The 16365-nt window shown below is 57.9% G+C and overlaps 1 protein-coding gene across 6 annotated transcripts; it reads right to left on the bottom strand.

Moving 5' to 3' along the window:
- Positions 1–2101: 2101 nt before the first annotated feature.
- NQO2 (N-ribosyldihydronicotinamide:quinone dehydrogenase 2) lies at positions 2102–15031 on the bottom strand. Of its 6 annotated transcripts, none has more exons than XM_021100118.2 (7): positions 14960–15031; positions 13486–13624; positions 11547–11711; positions 7151–7281; positions 5702–5815; positions 4372–4473; positions 2102–2552 (listed from the first exon to the last, which is right to left on the bottom strand). In XM_021100118.2, exons 2-7 carry the CDS (start codon positions 13490–13492, stop codon positions 2433–2435), a joined length of 639 nt encoding a protein of 212 aa, XP_020955777.1. In that variant the 5' UTR covers positions 13493–13624; positions 14960–15031; the 3' UTR covers positions 2102–2432. The 6 variants fall into 6 exon arrangements, 3 of the variants coding, with proteins under 3 accessions (XP_020955777.1, XP_020955773.1, XP_084823431.1); XM_021100114.2 differs by having other exon boundaries at positions 2102–2494; XR_014809484.1 differs by having other exon boundaries at positions 2102–2494; positions 4372–5815; positions 11547–11818.
- Between the last annotated feature and the right edge of the window lie 1334 nt (positions 15032–16365).

The raw sequence follows: 16365 nt of genomic DNA, 5'->3' as shown, positions 1-16365 counted from the left end.
CTCGTTGCAGATGGGGAAGCTGGGACCAAAGAGATGGACCAGCTGGCTGAGGGCCCTCAGCGGGCGAGGGCAGAGCTGGAATGAGCCCTCGGGTCCCCCCACAGCAGGGTCTCACCCTGTCCTCCTCCTCCTTTGTCCGCGAGATGCTGCGTGCTTAACCCAGCTGAGAAAAAGAGCGTGATCTAGGACCACAGGTTCTAATGTTCTCCACCTCTGTGTACGTTTGTCTCCTTATAACCATATTGTAAAATTAATTTGTTGGTTTTCATTGGAGTATTTCATAGTTCCATGTAGCTACTAACTGCCCTTGTTGAATTATGTAGGCGTGTGCTAGTTGCAATTGCTATAAAGCCCCTTATAAAAAACGGCAACGTACTGCCTCCCAGGACCAGAGAACCGAAGAAAAAAGTCCCAGCTTCAGGCAGGGATGGGTCCAGGCGTCAAAGGGCATCAGAGGAGGTCACCTCCTTCCATGGCCCCGTCGAGGTCTCTGCAGTGCGGCTCCCACCACAGCACAGCACTCTTCCCACCATGCCCCCGAACCAACAACCTCCAAGCTCAGGGCTCCCAGTCCAGAAGCGAGAAGGCTCCTCCTTCTTGGCACCTCTTGGACTGAATCTCGCTTCCTGGGGCAGGGAGCACTGAAGGTCAGGGGTGTGAGGAGCCCTAAGAAACCACAGGGCTTGTTGAAAGGGAATGTTTCTGGAAGGAAAAGCCAGCACTGTGGTGAGAAGAAATGGGAGCAGGTGTGGGCAGGCGAGGACGCGATGGATCGGGACACTGGCCCAGCCCAGCGGGCGGGCCTGGCCTTTGGTCACCACCGGGACCCCAGGCACAGAGGTGGCTTGTACAGAGGAAGCGGGTGCTCTGGGCTCCCATCCCGGATCTGCCCCACTCTAGTTGTGACCCTCGGGCAAGTGTCTTCGCTGAGCTCGGCCTCAGCTTCCCCATCAGTAACGTGGGGGGCAGCGACGGGACCTGCGCACGGGGCTCCTGCGAGGGTAAAGGCGCTCGTACCACCCCTGAGGAATCTGCAGCACCCCGGCCAGGCGGCCTCCCATAACCTCGGACCAGTTGCTAAGGAGACACAGGTCCTTGAGACTCCTACTTGCACTCGTCTGCAGCCTTTCCTTCCCCGGGGGAGCTGCCTGGGTAAAGCCAGCCCGTGTTCCCAGCCCTGGATGTTTGTGGCCAGGCTGCTCTCAGCAGCCCTGAGCTGCTCCAGGGTTGCAGGCGGAGGAGCGCCTGTGCTGGGACGACCCACAGGATGTGACCTCAGGCCTCTGGTCCTGTCCTGGAACCTTCCTTTAGGAGCCAAACAAAACAGCCCGAGCACAGGGCCGGTGGGTGGGTGGGGGCCACCTGGGCTGCGGGCTGCCTCCTCTGCCTGCGTTGCACCCCTACCCCCCAACCCCCACCATTCACACACTGTCTTTCCTGCTCCCTCTTGGCTGATGATTTCTGGGCTCGGCCCCCACCAAGCTACCCCTTGGACCCGCGCCCTCTCCCTCTGCCATGTTCCCAGCTGCCAGGAACGGCCCCCAAGCTCCTGACACCTTCCTTGTGTTGCTTCTCAACCACGGGATGGCCCAATGGTGCCTCTGGCTCCTGGCAAGCACACAGGAAGCTGAGCGCAGAGCTGGGAAACCTCTGCAGAGAAAGCCCCAAACCCACCGACCTCAATGAAGACAGGACAAGAGAAGGGCTTCAGGCTGAAAATAGAAAGGCAATGCACATGTGCTGACCCGCCTACAGACACACAGGGGAGGTGGCCCTGCTCTCTCACCTGGCGGGACTGCCGAGGAGGTGGCAGAGACGGGCTTGGCGGTCATTGGAGGGAGGAATCTGTGGCTCTTGCTTTATTCTTTTTTCTTTTGGGCTTTTTAGGGTTGCACCCATGGCATATGGAAGTTCCCAGGCTAGGGGTCAAATCGTGGCTACAGCTGCCGGCCTACACCACAGCCACAGTCACACCAGATCCGAGCCAGGTCTGCGACCTACACCACAGCTCACGGCAACAGCGGATCTTCAACCCACTGAGCGAGGCCAGCGATGGAACCCGCAACTTCATGGTTCCCAATCAGATTCGTTTCCACTGAGATGGAACCTGTGGCTCTTGCTTTATTATCTTGGAAGACAATGAGTGAGGAGCTGGGACTTAGATGCTGAAGGGGAGGAAGAGGCTTCAGCAGAGATGCCGGCGCCCCAGGAGGTGGTCTTTCAATAAAGGCTGGACGGCCAGACCATTCTGAGCACGAGCCCTGATCCAGCTGCTGTCACCTCCCGGCGTGGCTGACCGCGTGTCGGGGCGCGGGGGTCACGGCCCGAAGTACCAGGGGGGCGAGCAGTCGATGGGCTCCTCCTCCCAGATGGTCTTCAGCCTCTGCGCCCAGGCGGCCACCATCCCCCTCCGCTCTTCCTCTGATGCATATTCAGGACCAAAACTGACCTGAGGGGCCAGGACCTTGAACCCACAGAAGTGCAGGGTACCGTGCTGCAGCCACAGGGAAGGGACAGCTGGTGAGAAGGCGCCCTGCGCACGCACAGCGTCCCTGAAACCACCAGAGGGGAGGGGGGCAGACACGCCTCCAGGAAACCATACACCACCTTTCCTGCACGGAGTGACCCAAAAACATCCTGCCCCGGAACCAGAGGTCATGGGAGGCACAGGGTGCTGGGCAGCGACGAGGCAACAAATTCCCCTCTGATAACGGAGATGAGGGTGTCATCTCTGCCTCTGAGTCAGACACTGATTTCATGGTTTTTTGCCTGAATAGGCAAATTATGGCATGTCCTACAATGGAATATTCTAGAATGAAATTAACCATGGAAGGCCGTTTAAGACATGCGTTAAGTAGAACCAATAACAAGAAATCTGAAGCAGTATTTGTGGTGTATGTAAAAAAATAAATAGGATAAACCTAAGCATAAAAGCAGATATTTAAGAAAATAGATGGGCTGTAAGGAAATTCCTCAAATCTTTTGGTTTTGTTTTGGTTTTTTAGGGCTGCACCCGTGGCATACGGAAGTTCCCAGGCTAGGGGTTGAATCAGATGCTGGTCTCCACCACAGCCACAGCAACGCTGGATCCTTAGCCCATTGAGCAAGGCCAGGGATTGAACCTGAGTCCTCACAGATACTAGCAGGATTCATTTCTACTGAGCCACAAAGGGAAACCCCTCACCAAATAATTGAAAGTGATTACTTTTAAAGGGGGATTAGGAGAACTGAATTTCTGTGTTGATGAAAATTTCGAGTCTCAGGAGTTCCCATGGTAAGTACTCATGCAAACCGAAAAAGAGGTGAAAATTTTTTAGCAAGAAGACTGCGGCCTGGCCAAGGGCACCTCAGAGCACCCCCCGCCCCCGCCCCCAGAGAGGACATTGTAAATGACCATTTTCTGCGGTCGAGTGTCACTAGAGGCGACCACTTCCCTGCTTCCTTTCAGAGACTTTTGTCTAGAAACTCACTGTCCTGCCTCTGCCTTCCCTAGACCCACACCCGGGCACCTGCCCCATGGGGTGGGCGGTGGCAGGGCCTGCCACGGTCCGTGTTCTTCAGGCTCAAACCCACTACCGACGAGATCTCCTTCCTGTTGGACACATAGCCCTCCCGACAACCTGGAAGCACAGTTCCCACGGAGGTTTCTGGGTCCCCGGGAGCTCCTGATGGGACCGGATGGCCCAGAGCTGTCCCTGCTCCCTGCCGCGGCTCTGTGCTTCCCTGGGGATGCCCGGCCCCCTTCCTCCCTCCGCAGACAGCCGGCCTCGCTGCCCCCAGGCCCAGGGGGCACTCAGGCAGCTTGCAGCCTCCTGAAGAGCCCACAGGAGCTGAGTCCTGGGCTCTTGGGGTGGGGGGTGGGCTCTGGGGAGGGGGCCCAGCGCCAGGCTCCACAGGCCCATGGCTTACAGTGGGCATGAGGCTGTCGGATGCAGGCCAGGGCCCTCTTGCCAGGGTTCCAGGGCGACGCTGCCTTCAGGAAGCACAGCCAGATGGGGCCGGCTCTACCCCTTCTGAGCACGTTACACACACACACACACACACACACACACACAGGGCCACCTTGGGGTTCTGTTTACCCTGGGGTAGGCGCCCACCAACCAGGCCCGGCTTGGCCTCTGCCCAAACATCTCACAGGCTCTCACAATATGTCTTTTCCCCATCGGCCAGCCTGTTCAGTGCTGCTGAGTAACGTTAAAAAGACAGTAGGGGAGTTCCCTGCTGGTTCAGGGGGTTAAGGATCCGACATTGTCACTGCTGAGGCTCAGGTCACTGCTGTGGCATGGGTTCAATCCCTGGCCCAGCTTTCAGGCCTCGGCACAGGTCGCGCTGCACCTGGCCACGCTGCGGGGGCAGGAGGGTGGGACGTACCTGGAGGGGCCAGAGGAAATAGCGAAAATCTCCACGGACTCCAGTTTTCGAGTACATCTCGGCAGTGCCGCCCGTGGTGAAGGACAGGACGGCCAGTTTACCCTGCGGAGGGGACGGCAGTGCACTGGACGCCATGGGAGCAGGCTGGGAAGGGTCTGTGATGCCAGCACGTGGGGGGAACCCCTGGGGCAGCTCCCAGGGAGGAACTGATACACTGCCGTCTCCGTGCAGACAGCTGCAGGTGACAGCTCCGTGCTCAGGGAGGAGAAGGGGACAGAGCGGAGGGACCGTGCGGACACAGAGCTGACAGGCCCTGGGGCTGGGCAGGGAGCAGACTCAGGGATGGGGGGAGGGCACGGAGGCCAGAGCTGGGGCGGCTGTGGGGGAACGCTGCCGCCAGTGGTGCCCGGCTCAGGGGACCACTCAGCAAAGGGCAGCATCAGTTTGTGGCCCCAGGTGGACCTCATGGGTCATCCTACACGCACCTGTTTGCTGAGGCCTTTGGAGTGGGAACGTACACTGTCCCGTTTTAATGGGAAGCCCAGGGCTCCCACGTGCTGTGCACCCTTAGGTCCCAGGCAATCGCCACCCTGAATGGGGTGTCACGTTAACATGTTTGCAAGGCAGGTATGTGACCCTCGGAGGTGAGCTGGCACCCAGCCAGGCCTGAGGCTGCACTGCGGAGCAGGGGCCCCCAGAGGCCAGGTCACTGCCCCCACCCCCACCCAGCCCCCTGGTGTGCCCGCCTTCGGATGCAGACTCTGCAACCCCCCCGGAGGAAAGGCCGCTGACCCTGAGGCAGGCTGTGACCTGCAGTGGTACACGCAGCAAATGCAGAAAATGCAAAGAAACTGTAACGGACTGAAAAGAACTGCCTGCGTGTACACTTGGGGCCAATTATGGACAACAGGGCCCAGAAAACCTAAACCAACCTTCCTGAACGAAGAATCGGGAGCCAAAGGCGGGTACCATCCATGGACCTGGCGCAGCTGCACCAAAGCGGTGGGCCAAACTCTGGACCTGACCGCTAGCCTCCCCCTGTATAAGGACCCAGCTGGGCCTCCCCCGCAGGCAGCCACCTTGGCTCCCTCCCCATGCATGGGGGCCTGGATGGAGCCTTGCCCGAGTGTTCCCGCCAGCCTCTTTCCCAGTCTCTCTGGATGAAGGAGGCCAAGGGCCCTGGGATGTCCCCACCTCGGGAACGATGCCCTCTGACCGCGCGAGCAGCGGGGCCTGCACACAGCTGGTGCTCCAGCAGCCCTTGGTCAGAAAAGGACACCGAAGGGACCTGCCGAGAGCCCCCCATCCACACGGAGCCTCCCGGTGCTACCTTGAGGAAGCCGTCGTCGTAGAAGCCCGGGAAGTCGAAGGCGAAGCCCTGGCACAGCACCCTGTCCATCCAGCCCTTCAGGATGGCCGGCACGCTGAACCAGTAGAGCGGGAACTGCGGGCGGGACACCGGGCAGGGGCTGGGGTCGCTGCTGCTCCTCCCCAGGCCCGGCAGGCAGGGGTCACCGAGAAGGGGGCGGCACGAGTGGGAACGCTGCTCCCTTTCCCTGAGACAGGGCAGGGTGCCGGGGGGACCAGGGCTGGGCAGACAGAGCTGACTGGTCACTGTCATAGGCGGCTGCGCATCCCAGGGACTGGCCCCGAACGCCAGTTCCGTAAGCTCTGCTGGACCCCGAGACCCTGAATCCAGCGGCCAGAGGGCAGGGGTGGGGATGCGCTCTCCCCTCTCCCCGGCGGGGGCGCGAGGCGGCATCTGGGAGTGGCTGAGGTCGGTCCTGAGACACCTGACCCCTGAGCCCAGTCTGCTCCCACAGAAGCCCTAACACCACGCCCTACGCCATCACCAAGGAAAGGACAGGCACACAGGCGACCCTCTGCTCCTGAGGGCGGAAGGAAGCCCACGTTTCACGTGCTTTCCCGACAGATCTAACTCAGGATGCGGCGCTGAAATCGCAGCTCCGCAGCCTCCTGCTGTGGGAGGCCCACCAGTTCCTGAACCTCTCTGTGCCTCCTCTCCCTGACCTGCAATAGCTCAGGGCACCGTGGTGGGGACGCGGGGACACAGCCCAGCGCCCGGAGCAGGGTGAGCCCGGCGAGTGCTGAGCTAGGAGCACGGCGGCAGCAGTCCTACGACAGGACACTGGCATCCGTGCTGAGGGAAGCAATCAGCTTACACGCAGGCCCCCGGGCAGAGCATCTGAAGGAGGAGGAGCGCGGAGGGGGGGGAGGTGGGCAAAGAGACCCTCGGAGAAACAACAGGCCCTGCTTGTGTTCTCCAGGTGGGGGCAGGAGGGCTCCGGGGGAGACGCGGTGCGAGCCCCGCGTGTGGGTCTGCTCGGCCCAGGGCCAGATGCTGCTGGGGTCATGCGCTCCTCCCAGCGTGAAGGGGGTAAGGCACAGGGTGCTCAGGTCCAGGCCCCGAGGGGGACAGAAGAAAGTCCCCTCTGTGACCACATCCGAGCCCTGGCGGCTGGGAGGGGCTGGTGACGAGGGCGTGGGCAGAAGGGGGGCCTTGGCGCACAGGCCCGGGAGGAGGCCCACACGCTCGGCACGACCAGACGTCTCGGGCCCGCAGGCTCCAGGGACATCCTGGCTGCTTGCCTGAGGCTCAGGCCCTGGACGGTCCTGGCTCTCCTGACCCCAGGACATGGGGACATGTGCAGACGCGCTGGGAACAGCAAGGCCCCTGCCAGGGGTGGAGCTCAGGATGGGGACTGGGGCTGCGCAGAGGCCTCCGACCCAGCAGGACAGAAGCAGAGGGAAGACCCACCTGGAATATCACCAGATCAGCCTCCTGAAGCTTCTTCTGCTCCTCGACGATGTCGCTGCTCAGAGCCTTCCTCCTGTAGGCCTCATGGGACTCCACCCCGTAATTGAAGAAGCTGGGGTTGGAGAGGGCGCCTGCAGGGACAGGACAAAGGTCCTTGCTCAGGGGGTGTCTGTGGCCCCGCCAGCCAATCCCACCAGTGTCACTGTTACCTGGACCCCCCACGGCCCCAGCCAGTCATCAGACGTGCACTGAGACCCGACCAGGTGCTGGGCCCTGGGGTCAGACTGGGGACAGAGACAGGTATAGCCACTGTCCTCACCCTACGAGACTCGAAGTCAGGAGGAGATGCGGAGAAACACGTGATGACACACAACACGACCCGTCAGCAAGCTCAGGGTCACGTCATGGCCAGTGAGGCCGCACACCCCGCAGCCCAGTCACAGGTGGTGTCTCTCTGCCTGTGTAACGGGGACAATGACCAGCTCTGCACAATGGGGGTGGGAGGTGGGCGTGGTCACCAATGCAACCTGAGGCTGCCTCCAGGCACAGGGTTCTGACGATGGAGCAGGAGTTCTCCAGCGAGCCCAGAGAACTGGAACAGGGTAGGGGTCCTTCCAGGCAGAAGTCACCGAGAGGACAACCTGGTCCGCCCAGAAAACGGCCACTGTGAGCACAGCTGAGGAGCTGGGGTGAGGGCCAGAAGGCCTGCAGGTGATGGGGCTGCAGCGATGGGCTGGGTCTTGTGAGACCCTCGATGCGACTAAGCATTTCCTGCACACAGGGGACCCTCCCGAATACCTAAGACGCGCTTGGATCTGGGTCGGGAGAGGCTCCCTGTGGCCCCAGGCCTCCCCGGGGGGGGGGGGTGCAGGCGGCAGCAGGGGTGGGGTGTCTGCTGGACCCTGCAGCTCAGCCCATGGCCACTGGACTCAAAGGCAGGTGGTCTGCCCTCCACCCTCAGGGGCTTCTGTTCCCAGGAATGTTCCCCTGAAGGCACTGCTCAGAGTTAGTAACAGGCAACCGGGGTCCAGAGACCCCCCGCCTCTCTCTGCTGCACATTCGTCACCTTCGCCTCTTCCTGCCACCTGTGGGCAGGGCGATCCCCTCCGAGCAGAGAGGAGGCCGAGGCACAGGCCCAGCTCTGGCCACGGGGCCCTCGTGGCAGCAGAGGGACGAAGAGGCCCAGGGGTGGCCCTGCCAGCAGCGGGCCCAGCCCATCCACAGGCCCAGACCAGAACCCCTGGGCCTCTGCTTCCTCCTGTCTTATTTGCATTCAGAAGTGCCCCCTGGCTCCCTTCTGTGCAGAAGGCACTATGCTGACCATGGGCCTGAGCAGGGGCCTGTGTCTCAGGCAGGCCACCAGCCGCCACGTAGTGTCCACAGCTGACACTGGGCACGCCTGATGATGGTAAACTGATGGGAGAATGTGCATGGGGAGCTCCCATTGTGGCTCAGCGGTTACTGAACCCGACTGCTATCCATGGACGCGGGTTTGATCCCTGGCCTCACTCAGTGGGTTAAGGATCTGACCTCGCCATCAGCTGTGGTGTAGGTCGCACACGCGGCTCAGATCTGGCCTTGCTGTGGCCGTGGTGCAGGCCAGGGGCTACAACTCTGATTGGACCCCTAGCCTGGGAACCTCCACATGCCTCCGATGCCGCCCTAAAAAAAGACGACAAAACAAAGAAGAAAACTGGCAAGCAGACCTGCCGGGGCGGGAGGGAAAGCGAGCCAGGGAGGACCCGTGCCCATCCCTCTGTGAACCTAACGGGCTCAGTACAAAGATCCGCACTGCTTTGGCTCTGGGGAGCTAACTGAAAAGATGCTACGGAGAAGCAGAGTGAGAGGAGGTCGGCAAAGTAAAAAAATAGACGAGTGAGCGTGACCTGACTCAAACAGTAAATAATCTGCCGAAATAATTAAGCCACGTGGTACTGAGTCAGGGGTAAGAAAACAAAACCAGAATGCAATGTGTGGGAGAGAATAAAATCGTGTGGGAGGAGCTGCCGTCGTGGCTCGGTGGGAACGAACCTGACTAGCATCCATGAGGACGCAGGTTCGATCCCTGGCCCTGTTCAGTGGGTTAAGGATCCAGCAGTGCTGTGAGCTGTGGTGTAGGTTGCAGATACGGCTTGGATCTGGTGTGGCTGTGGCTGTGGTGTAGGCCGGCAGCTCCAGCTACAATTTGACCCCGAGACTGGGAACTTCCATGTGCCGCGGAAGCGGCCTTAAAAAAAAAAAAAAAGTGAGGAAATGGAGATAAACAGCGGGATCAGGTAACAGTGTTGCGAGATCTGGGGGGGTCCTTGGAAAAAAACAGATCCTTAACCTGCTGAACCAAATCCATGCTGAGCAGAAACTGGCACAATATTATAAATCAACTACACTTTCATAAAATAAAAATTCTGAATAAAGTGTTTACATTTAAAAAGCAGAACCTGTCAAGGACCAGAAGGTACTATTGCTGTGCTCGGGTCACTACTGTGGTGCAGGTTCGATCCCTGGCCCAGGAACTTCAGCGTGTCACGGATGTGGCCCAAAAGATAGAAAAAGAAACTACACCACCTTCAAAAAATAAGCCTAGAGGAGTTCCTGTCGTGGCTCAGTGGTTAACGAATCCAACTAGGAACCAGGAGGTTGCGGGTTCAGTCCCTGGCCTCGCTCGGTGGGTTAAGGATCCGGTGTTGCCGTGAGCTGTGGTGTAGGTTGCAGACGTGGCTCAGATCTTGCGTTGATGTGTCTCTGGTGTAGGCCGGTGGCTACAGCTCTGATTAGACCCCTAGCCTGGGAAACTCCATATGCCGCAGGTGCGGCCCTAGAAAATACAAAAATAATACTAATAATAATACTAATAATAATACTAATAATAATAAGCTTAGAGATTATATGACATGAAATCTGGAGGCCAAACTTTTGGATCTCTGATCAAAAGCCAACAAAGTGAAAGGAAACAAAATTCTGCATGAAGAAAGCCACCAGATGTAAAATCAAAACTAAAAAAAAATTAGGTAAAAGTGTACTTACAATGCACATCCCACATTCTAGGCTAATGTTAAAATACATAAACAGCTCTTTAAAGTCAATAAGAAAAAGACCTAATTTCTATTTTTCTAAATGAGCAAGGAATGTGTTCAGATAATGCATAGAAAGTATCTGATTAAAACAGCAACATAAATATTACAAATATAAACTATTAATATAAACAAAAAGCCAAAAGTATTTAGCTTTTCAAAGAAAAGAACATGAAAAAATGCCTTCAGGAGTCCCCGATGGAGTGCAGTGGGTAAGGGTCCCCCATTGCTGCAGCTGTGGCATCAGTCACAACTATGGCTTGGATTCAGTCACTCGCCTGGGAACCTCCACAAGCCACGGGTGCAGCTAAAAAAAAAAAAGCCTTCAAAATATCATGTTCACCTTAAATATATACCATCTTTATTTGTCAATAAGATCTCAACAAAGCTGGAAAAAAACACTTTAAATTAATTAACTAATTTACTTAATTACTTACTTTTCTTTTTAGGGCCCCATCTGTGCCATACAGCAGTTCCCAGGCCAGGGGTCCGATTGGAGCTGCAGCTGCCGGCCTACACCACAGCTACAGCAATGACAGATCCCCGCAGCTCCGGTTCGACCCCTAGCCTAGGAACCTCCATATGCTGCTGGTGCGGCCCTAAAAAAAAAAAAAAAAAAGAAAGAAAGAGGTCAGGCCGAGGAAGACAAAAACCGTATCTAGATTTTTTTTTTTTTTTTGGTCTATTTTGCCTTTTCTAATTGGAGCTGTAGCCACCGGCCTACACCAGAGACACACCAACGCAAGATCTGAGCCGCATCTGCGACCTACACCACAGCTCACGGCAATGCCGGATCCTAACCCACTGAGCAAGGCCAGGGATCGAACCCACAACCTTATGGTTCCTAGTTGGATTCGTTAACCACTGAGCCACGACGGGAACTCCAAGAACTATATTGCACTTAGAGGTGAAATCTTAAACAACAAAACACAGCCCTCCCAAAACAAAATTAAAAAGTAACTGAGCTTCTGAAAACAGAAACCAGGTTGGTGGGCGCCTGAGGGAGGAGGCCAGGGGGTGGGCGATACTGGGGAGGGGGTCAGAAGACCAACCTCCAGGTCTAAAATGAATGTCACAGGGATGCCGCCCACAGCAGGGTGACTAGAGCTAAGACTACTGAGTATTTGAAAGAGTGGATCTTGACAGTTCTCATCAGGAGAGAACAAAACCGTACCTGGCGCACATGCTGACTGGACCTGGGGTCATATTCCGAGTGCAGCCAAACACCCAGGTCTGACGCCGGACACGGGACGTGAGCAGACTCTTACGTAAGCTACGCCCCCATCGGAAAAGCACAAAAGACAGAAAAACAACACACAACGCACCAGTGACATCCTTCCTCGTGGCACTCGGCTCAAAGCCCATGGCATAGAGGTCCGAAACGGTGACCCTGCAGCCCTGCCGGCTCAGCTCGGCCACGGCCACGTCCTTCAAGGACCCGTTGAAAGACCGGGGCTCTTGGTGCGCGTAGACGATCAGCACCTTCTTACCTAAATCCGGACGAGACAGCACTGCTCGAGGAGCCCAACTCCTCGGGGTCAAACCTTCAACAAGGGCGAAGGGGGCATCGCGGTGGTTGAAGCTGAGCAACACCAACCTTTGTGAAGGGGGGATAGGTGCCAAGTAATGAGCATTTCCAAACGCAGCTACAGTTTATTAATGCACGTGCACGCACGCACACGCGCACACACACACACACACACACACACCCCCACATCCCGGGCCCCGCTACGACTGCTCAGGAAGAGCGTGACTGAGCCCCGTGAGAGCCCCCCCTCTGTTCGGGCCGTTCTCTTTGAGGGGTGTCGGCCGTGTTGCCTCATATCACAGGAGACCCTGGGCTGGTGTGTGCTGACCCTCCAGGGCCAGGCCTCAGCCACTGCCCGCGGCTCCTGCAGATCTGACACTTAAACGGACGTGAAAGACGGCAGCTCTGGTCTCTCGGGGCAGGGGGGGCCTGCATGGAGTCTGGTGCCGGGGGCGAGGCTGACAACTAGAGGCTCTAAGAAGCCCAGGTCTTACAGGTCAGGGCTGTGTCACCAGGACCCCAATAGCCTCTGAATCCTTTCCCTTGTTCACAAGAGTCTTCTCAGAGGCAGCTGTGGGGCTTTGCTGAAATTTTCCTTGGGACCACCGAACACCAAAATGTTTAAACTCTTGGTTTAAACTGTTCCATTGAGGCCCTTGGAGAAAATATAGATGTTAGTTTGAGGCAAACAGCTTGTGGCATTCAGCTGGGTGCAAAGGTGGATCCCACAAGTTAGTTTAATGATTAACGTTTTTATTTTAGGGAGTCCTCATTGTGGCTCAGCAGAAATGAATCCGACTAGTACCCATGAGGATGTGGGTTCAGTCCCTTGCCTTCAGTGGGTCAGGGATCTGGCATTGCCATGAGCTGCAGTGGCTGTCACAGATGTGGCTTGGATCCCGCGTGGCTCTGGCTGTGGCTGTGGTGTAGGTGGCAGCTGCAGCTACAATTCGACCCCTTGCCTGGGACCTTCCATATGCTGCGGGTGCAGCCCTAAAAAAAATGTTTTAATTTCTCAGACTCTGATTATAAAAGAGGCTATTAGGGCATAATAGGAAAAAGGAGACAACTGAAACGTCCAGTAAAAGGCCTCTACTGGGCTGAGGGTGCCCCCGGGGAGACATGGTACAATTCCTGGAGCCGCTGTCCTCTGGAAGGGGCTGCGGGAGGCGGGAGCCAGAGCCCCAGGCAGCTGTAAACCTCCTAGAAAGCACAGGACAGGCCCCATGTGTCAGTAGTGCCGAGGCTGAGAAACCCTAACCTACACGATCACGTGTAAACTACGCTGGAGTTTTATGCTCTGAAACGAGAGGATTTTCATGCTATCTTCAGAGAAAAAAGATACTGCAGAATTGGTGTGTGTGCGTTTGTATTTGTGTGTGTGTGTGAGAGAGAGAGAGAATTGTGCTGAATTGTGAACCATGGTTACTCTTGGGGTCTCATTCACTCCGAATCTATTTATCCAGCACCCACTCTCGCCCCGAGACTGGAGGCGGAGCAGAGGCAGGATAAACATGGCCCTTACGTTCCAGAAACTGACAGCTTGGTGGGGCTGAAGTGGCCCGTCAGACAAAGAGGAAAATATAAAACACGATAATGCCATATAGCAGTCCACACTATAAAGAAAACAGGTTTGAGCCACTGCAGTGTGGCCTGGAGTTTTTAGAGCAATGTCTTCAATTTCCAATGAAAATGTGAACGGAAGAGAGTGTCACGCCCCCAGAGGGAACAGTCACCTGCCATGTTCCTGGGAGATGGATGTTCTTCTCTGAGTCCTGCCGGGAGGAGGGTCTGCTGTCAGTCCTGGCACAGAAGATCCCGTGGGCTGGGCCCTGGGCTGTCAGGCACGCTCACCTCCTCAGGGACCCCCAAGATCTAGGAGAGCAAAACCACAGTGAGGGAGGTAGGCAGGCGGGGAGGGGAGGCCCTGCCAGGGCAGCTTGAGGCAGAGGGAAGGGCAGGTGCAAAGCAGGAGGTAGGGACTGGTGGGGGTTTCAAGAAAGCTGGCCTGACGCACCGTGGCTGAAACAGAGCTGGTGGGAGCTCTGGTCTGGAGCACAGGGGCGGGATTCCACCCTGAGTGTGCTATGCAGGAGTGCCACGACCTGGTGACCTGGGATAGGTCAGCTGTGTCCTGGCAGACTCAGGGCCACCTCATCTTAAGCCTCCTCGGCGGAGGGCTTAGACACACTCTGGTTTCAGCTTTCACTGCAATGCCCACAGTGGGCACGCCTTCCCCTGCAGCCCCAGGCCTCCCCAGTCCCCACCGCTCTGCTCCACCCAGCTCACCCATTTACGCCCCCTGCCAGGCCCCAGGACGCCCTGGTGTTTCTGGTCCCCAGTGGGTCGGAGTCCCTAGTTGTACAGAATGACAAACAGGCCTGAGAAGTAGGCTGCTGTTCTGAACAAAGCCTCAAGCCAGGCTCTTGACCCGCTGCGCGCAGCGGGTCACCTCCTCAGCCACCTTCCTGGCCTTCCTTCCTCCTTCCACAGCAGGGCTAGGGCTCTCCTTCCCTAGAAATTCTGTACTTGCCAGGTCAACGGGAGGAAATATTACACGCTTGTATCTCACAGCACGTCAAATGGGCTGATAGTCTCGAGGCCTATCATTTCATCCTCATCAGCATCCAGAAGCTAGTTCACGGCGTTCTAACTCTATTTCCTAAGCCTCTTTCCCCAAGAGCAGCCCAGCCCGTCTCTTTCTATCAGCGGGTTACCACTCACTAGCGGCCACTCCACTGTCTGCGCGGCCATCCGAGTCTGTCTCTCTCTCCGCGCTTGGGTTTTTTCATCCCCCAAACTATGTATAAATAGGGGTGCAGGAGGCATCTGAGGAACCCTCGTTCCTATTCCTGAATTTCTTTGGCTGAGAGTCACCGAGACTGAGGTTAACGAAGCTGAGTTTCAGGTCCCGGTAGAGTCTGCGCGGTCCCCGAGGCAGGAGCTGAGCCAGACCCGGGCTGTCCGCAGTCCCGGGCCTGGTCACCGCGCCGCCCTCGCGCCACCCCAGGCTGCCCGCTTCCGGTCTGCAGCCGGGGTCAGCGCGGCCCGACGTGCAGGACCGAGGACAGGGGCTGAGCACAGCGAAGGGCCTGCTCACACCTGCGCCCCGCCCCGCACGCAGGAGAGGTCTTGGGGAGCGAAACCCGCGGAACCCCTCGCCCTGGGAAGGGTCCCCAAGCCCGGCCTCGGGAAGGCGAGGGCACTCACCTCGGCCAGCGCACGCCTGGGACGAGGGGTAGGTCGTGGATGCCCTCCGGGAAAATGGCCGGCACCCAAACTACGTTCTCGCAGCGCGGGCCGCGCACGAGCCGACGCCTGAGGGGCGCAGCGGGAAGGCTGCGCGAGGTTTGGCGCAGGGATTCGGCCGCGCGTCTACGCCCTCTTCTCCGCCCTCCTTCCAGCGCAGCCCGTGCCCAAGCCCCTGCCGCCGTCCTGGCACCGCCCCCTTGCCCGCCTCGCCCCTAAGCCCCACCCCACGCGCTCTTCGCCAGATCCTGGTTCTGTTCGGACCACCCTTGGCGCCCTTGGAGAATTTCCTCCCACCCTTGGCGCCCCGCCCCTCCCCTAAGCCCCGCCTTGCGCGCGCCTCGTCCCGCCCTTGTCCCCGCCCCCGGGCTCGGGCACACGCGCGCCCCGCCCCTCAAGTCCCCGCATGATCCGGTGGCTCTGGGGGAGGGGCTGGTGGGAACCCCGCGCTGGGAAGAGAGGTGCCCTCCTGCCTCCTCCATCCCCAGGCGCGTGTCCAGGGTAAAAGCGGAAGGTAGGCGGCGCACCACTCAGCAATACAAAGGACAAAGTAATGATACACCCCACAGTCAGTGCCAATCTCCAGAGAATTATGCTGAATGAAAAACACCAATCCCAAAAGGGTCCAGAGTGTACCATTCCGTTTCTGTAACACTCTTGAGATAAGACTTCTAGAAACGGAGAACAGATTAGTTGTCCCCAGGAGTTGGAGGTGCATGGCTGCGACAGGGCATCAGGAGGGGCGGGCCCTGGGGTGATGGGAATGGTGTGTTCCTATGGCGACGCAGTGTGGCTTGGCCAGATGTTTTCTTTGGGGGAAGCCGGAAAAAGGGCACGCGGGGTGAGAGTCCCAGTCCAAGGAGATCCTCTGGAAGGCAGACGTACTGAACCGGAGTCTGTGGGTGTGTCGGGGAGGGCGGCTGGTGTGCAGTTTGGGCTAATTGTCTTTTTCTGTCTCCAGCGCTGTCTGGCTTGTGCCACCTCATTTAGTAGCCCATCCACCATGCCACCCACCCAAGGAGCCTCCCCAAACTCTACACCCCTTATTTCCGGTGTCCTGGGATGGCCCTGAAGAGCAGAAGGCAGGTGTGCCTGGCCGTCATAACGTTCCTAACGAAAAGAACTGCAGCCGCTGTTTGCGCACCAGAGCGGGGGGCGGGCCGCCTGCTGCTGCTGTTTTCCTTGGGTCCAGAAGGGCGGACACAGCCTCTCTCTGACACGCCCTCGTGCAGCAGCGGACAGGCCATCGTGTCTTGTGAGCCCGGGGGGAGGTCCTGGAGGACCTTTGCTGGAGGGAGTGCTGCGGCCGTTTCCCAAGGCACTCCAATGCCTCAAAGATGAAATGTTGCTTTTCCTCCTTTCTTGTG

This window comes from Sus scrofa, chromosome 7 (assembly GCF_054392235.1).
Source record: "Sus scrofa isolate SSC_HxYL_T2T_F1_AM1 chromosome 7, Sscrofa_HxYL_maternal_Yorkshire_Landrace_v2.0, whole genome shotgun sequence".
Classification (NCBI taxonomy): Eukaryota; Metazoa; Chordata; class Mammalia; order Artiodactyla; family Suidae; genus Sus; species Sus scrofa.
The sequence above is the reverse complement of the archived record's forward strand: the minus strand, read 5'-3'. Positions and strand labels throughout refer to the sequence as shown.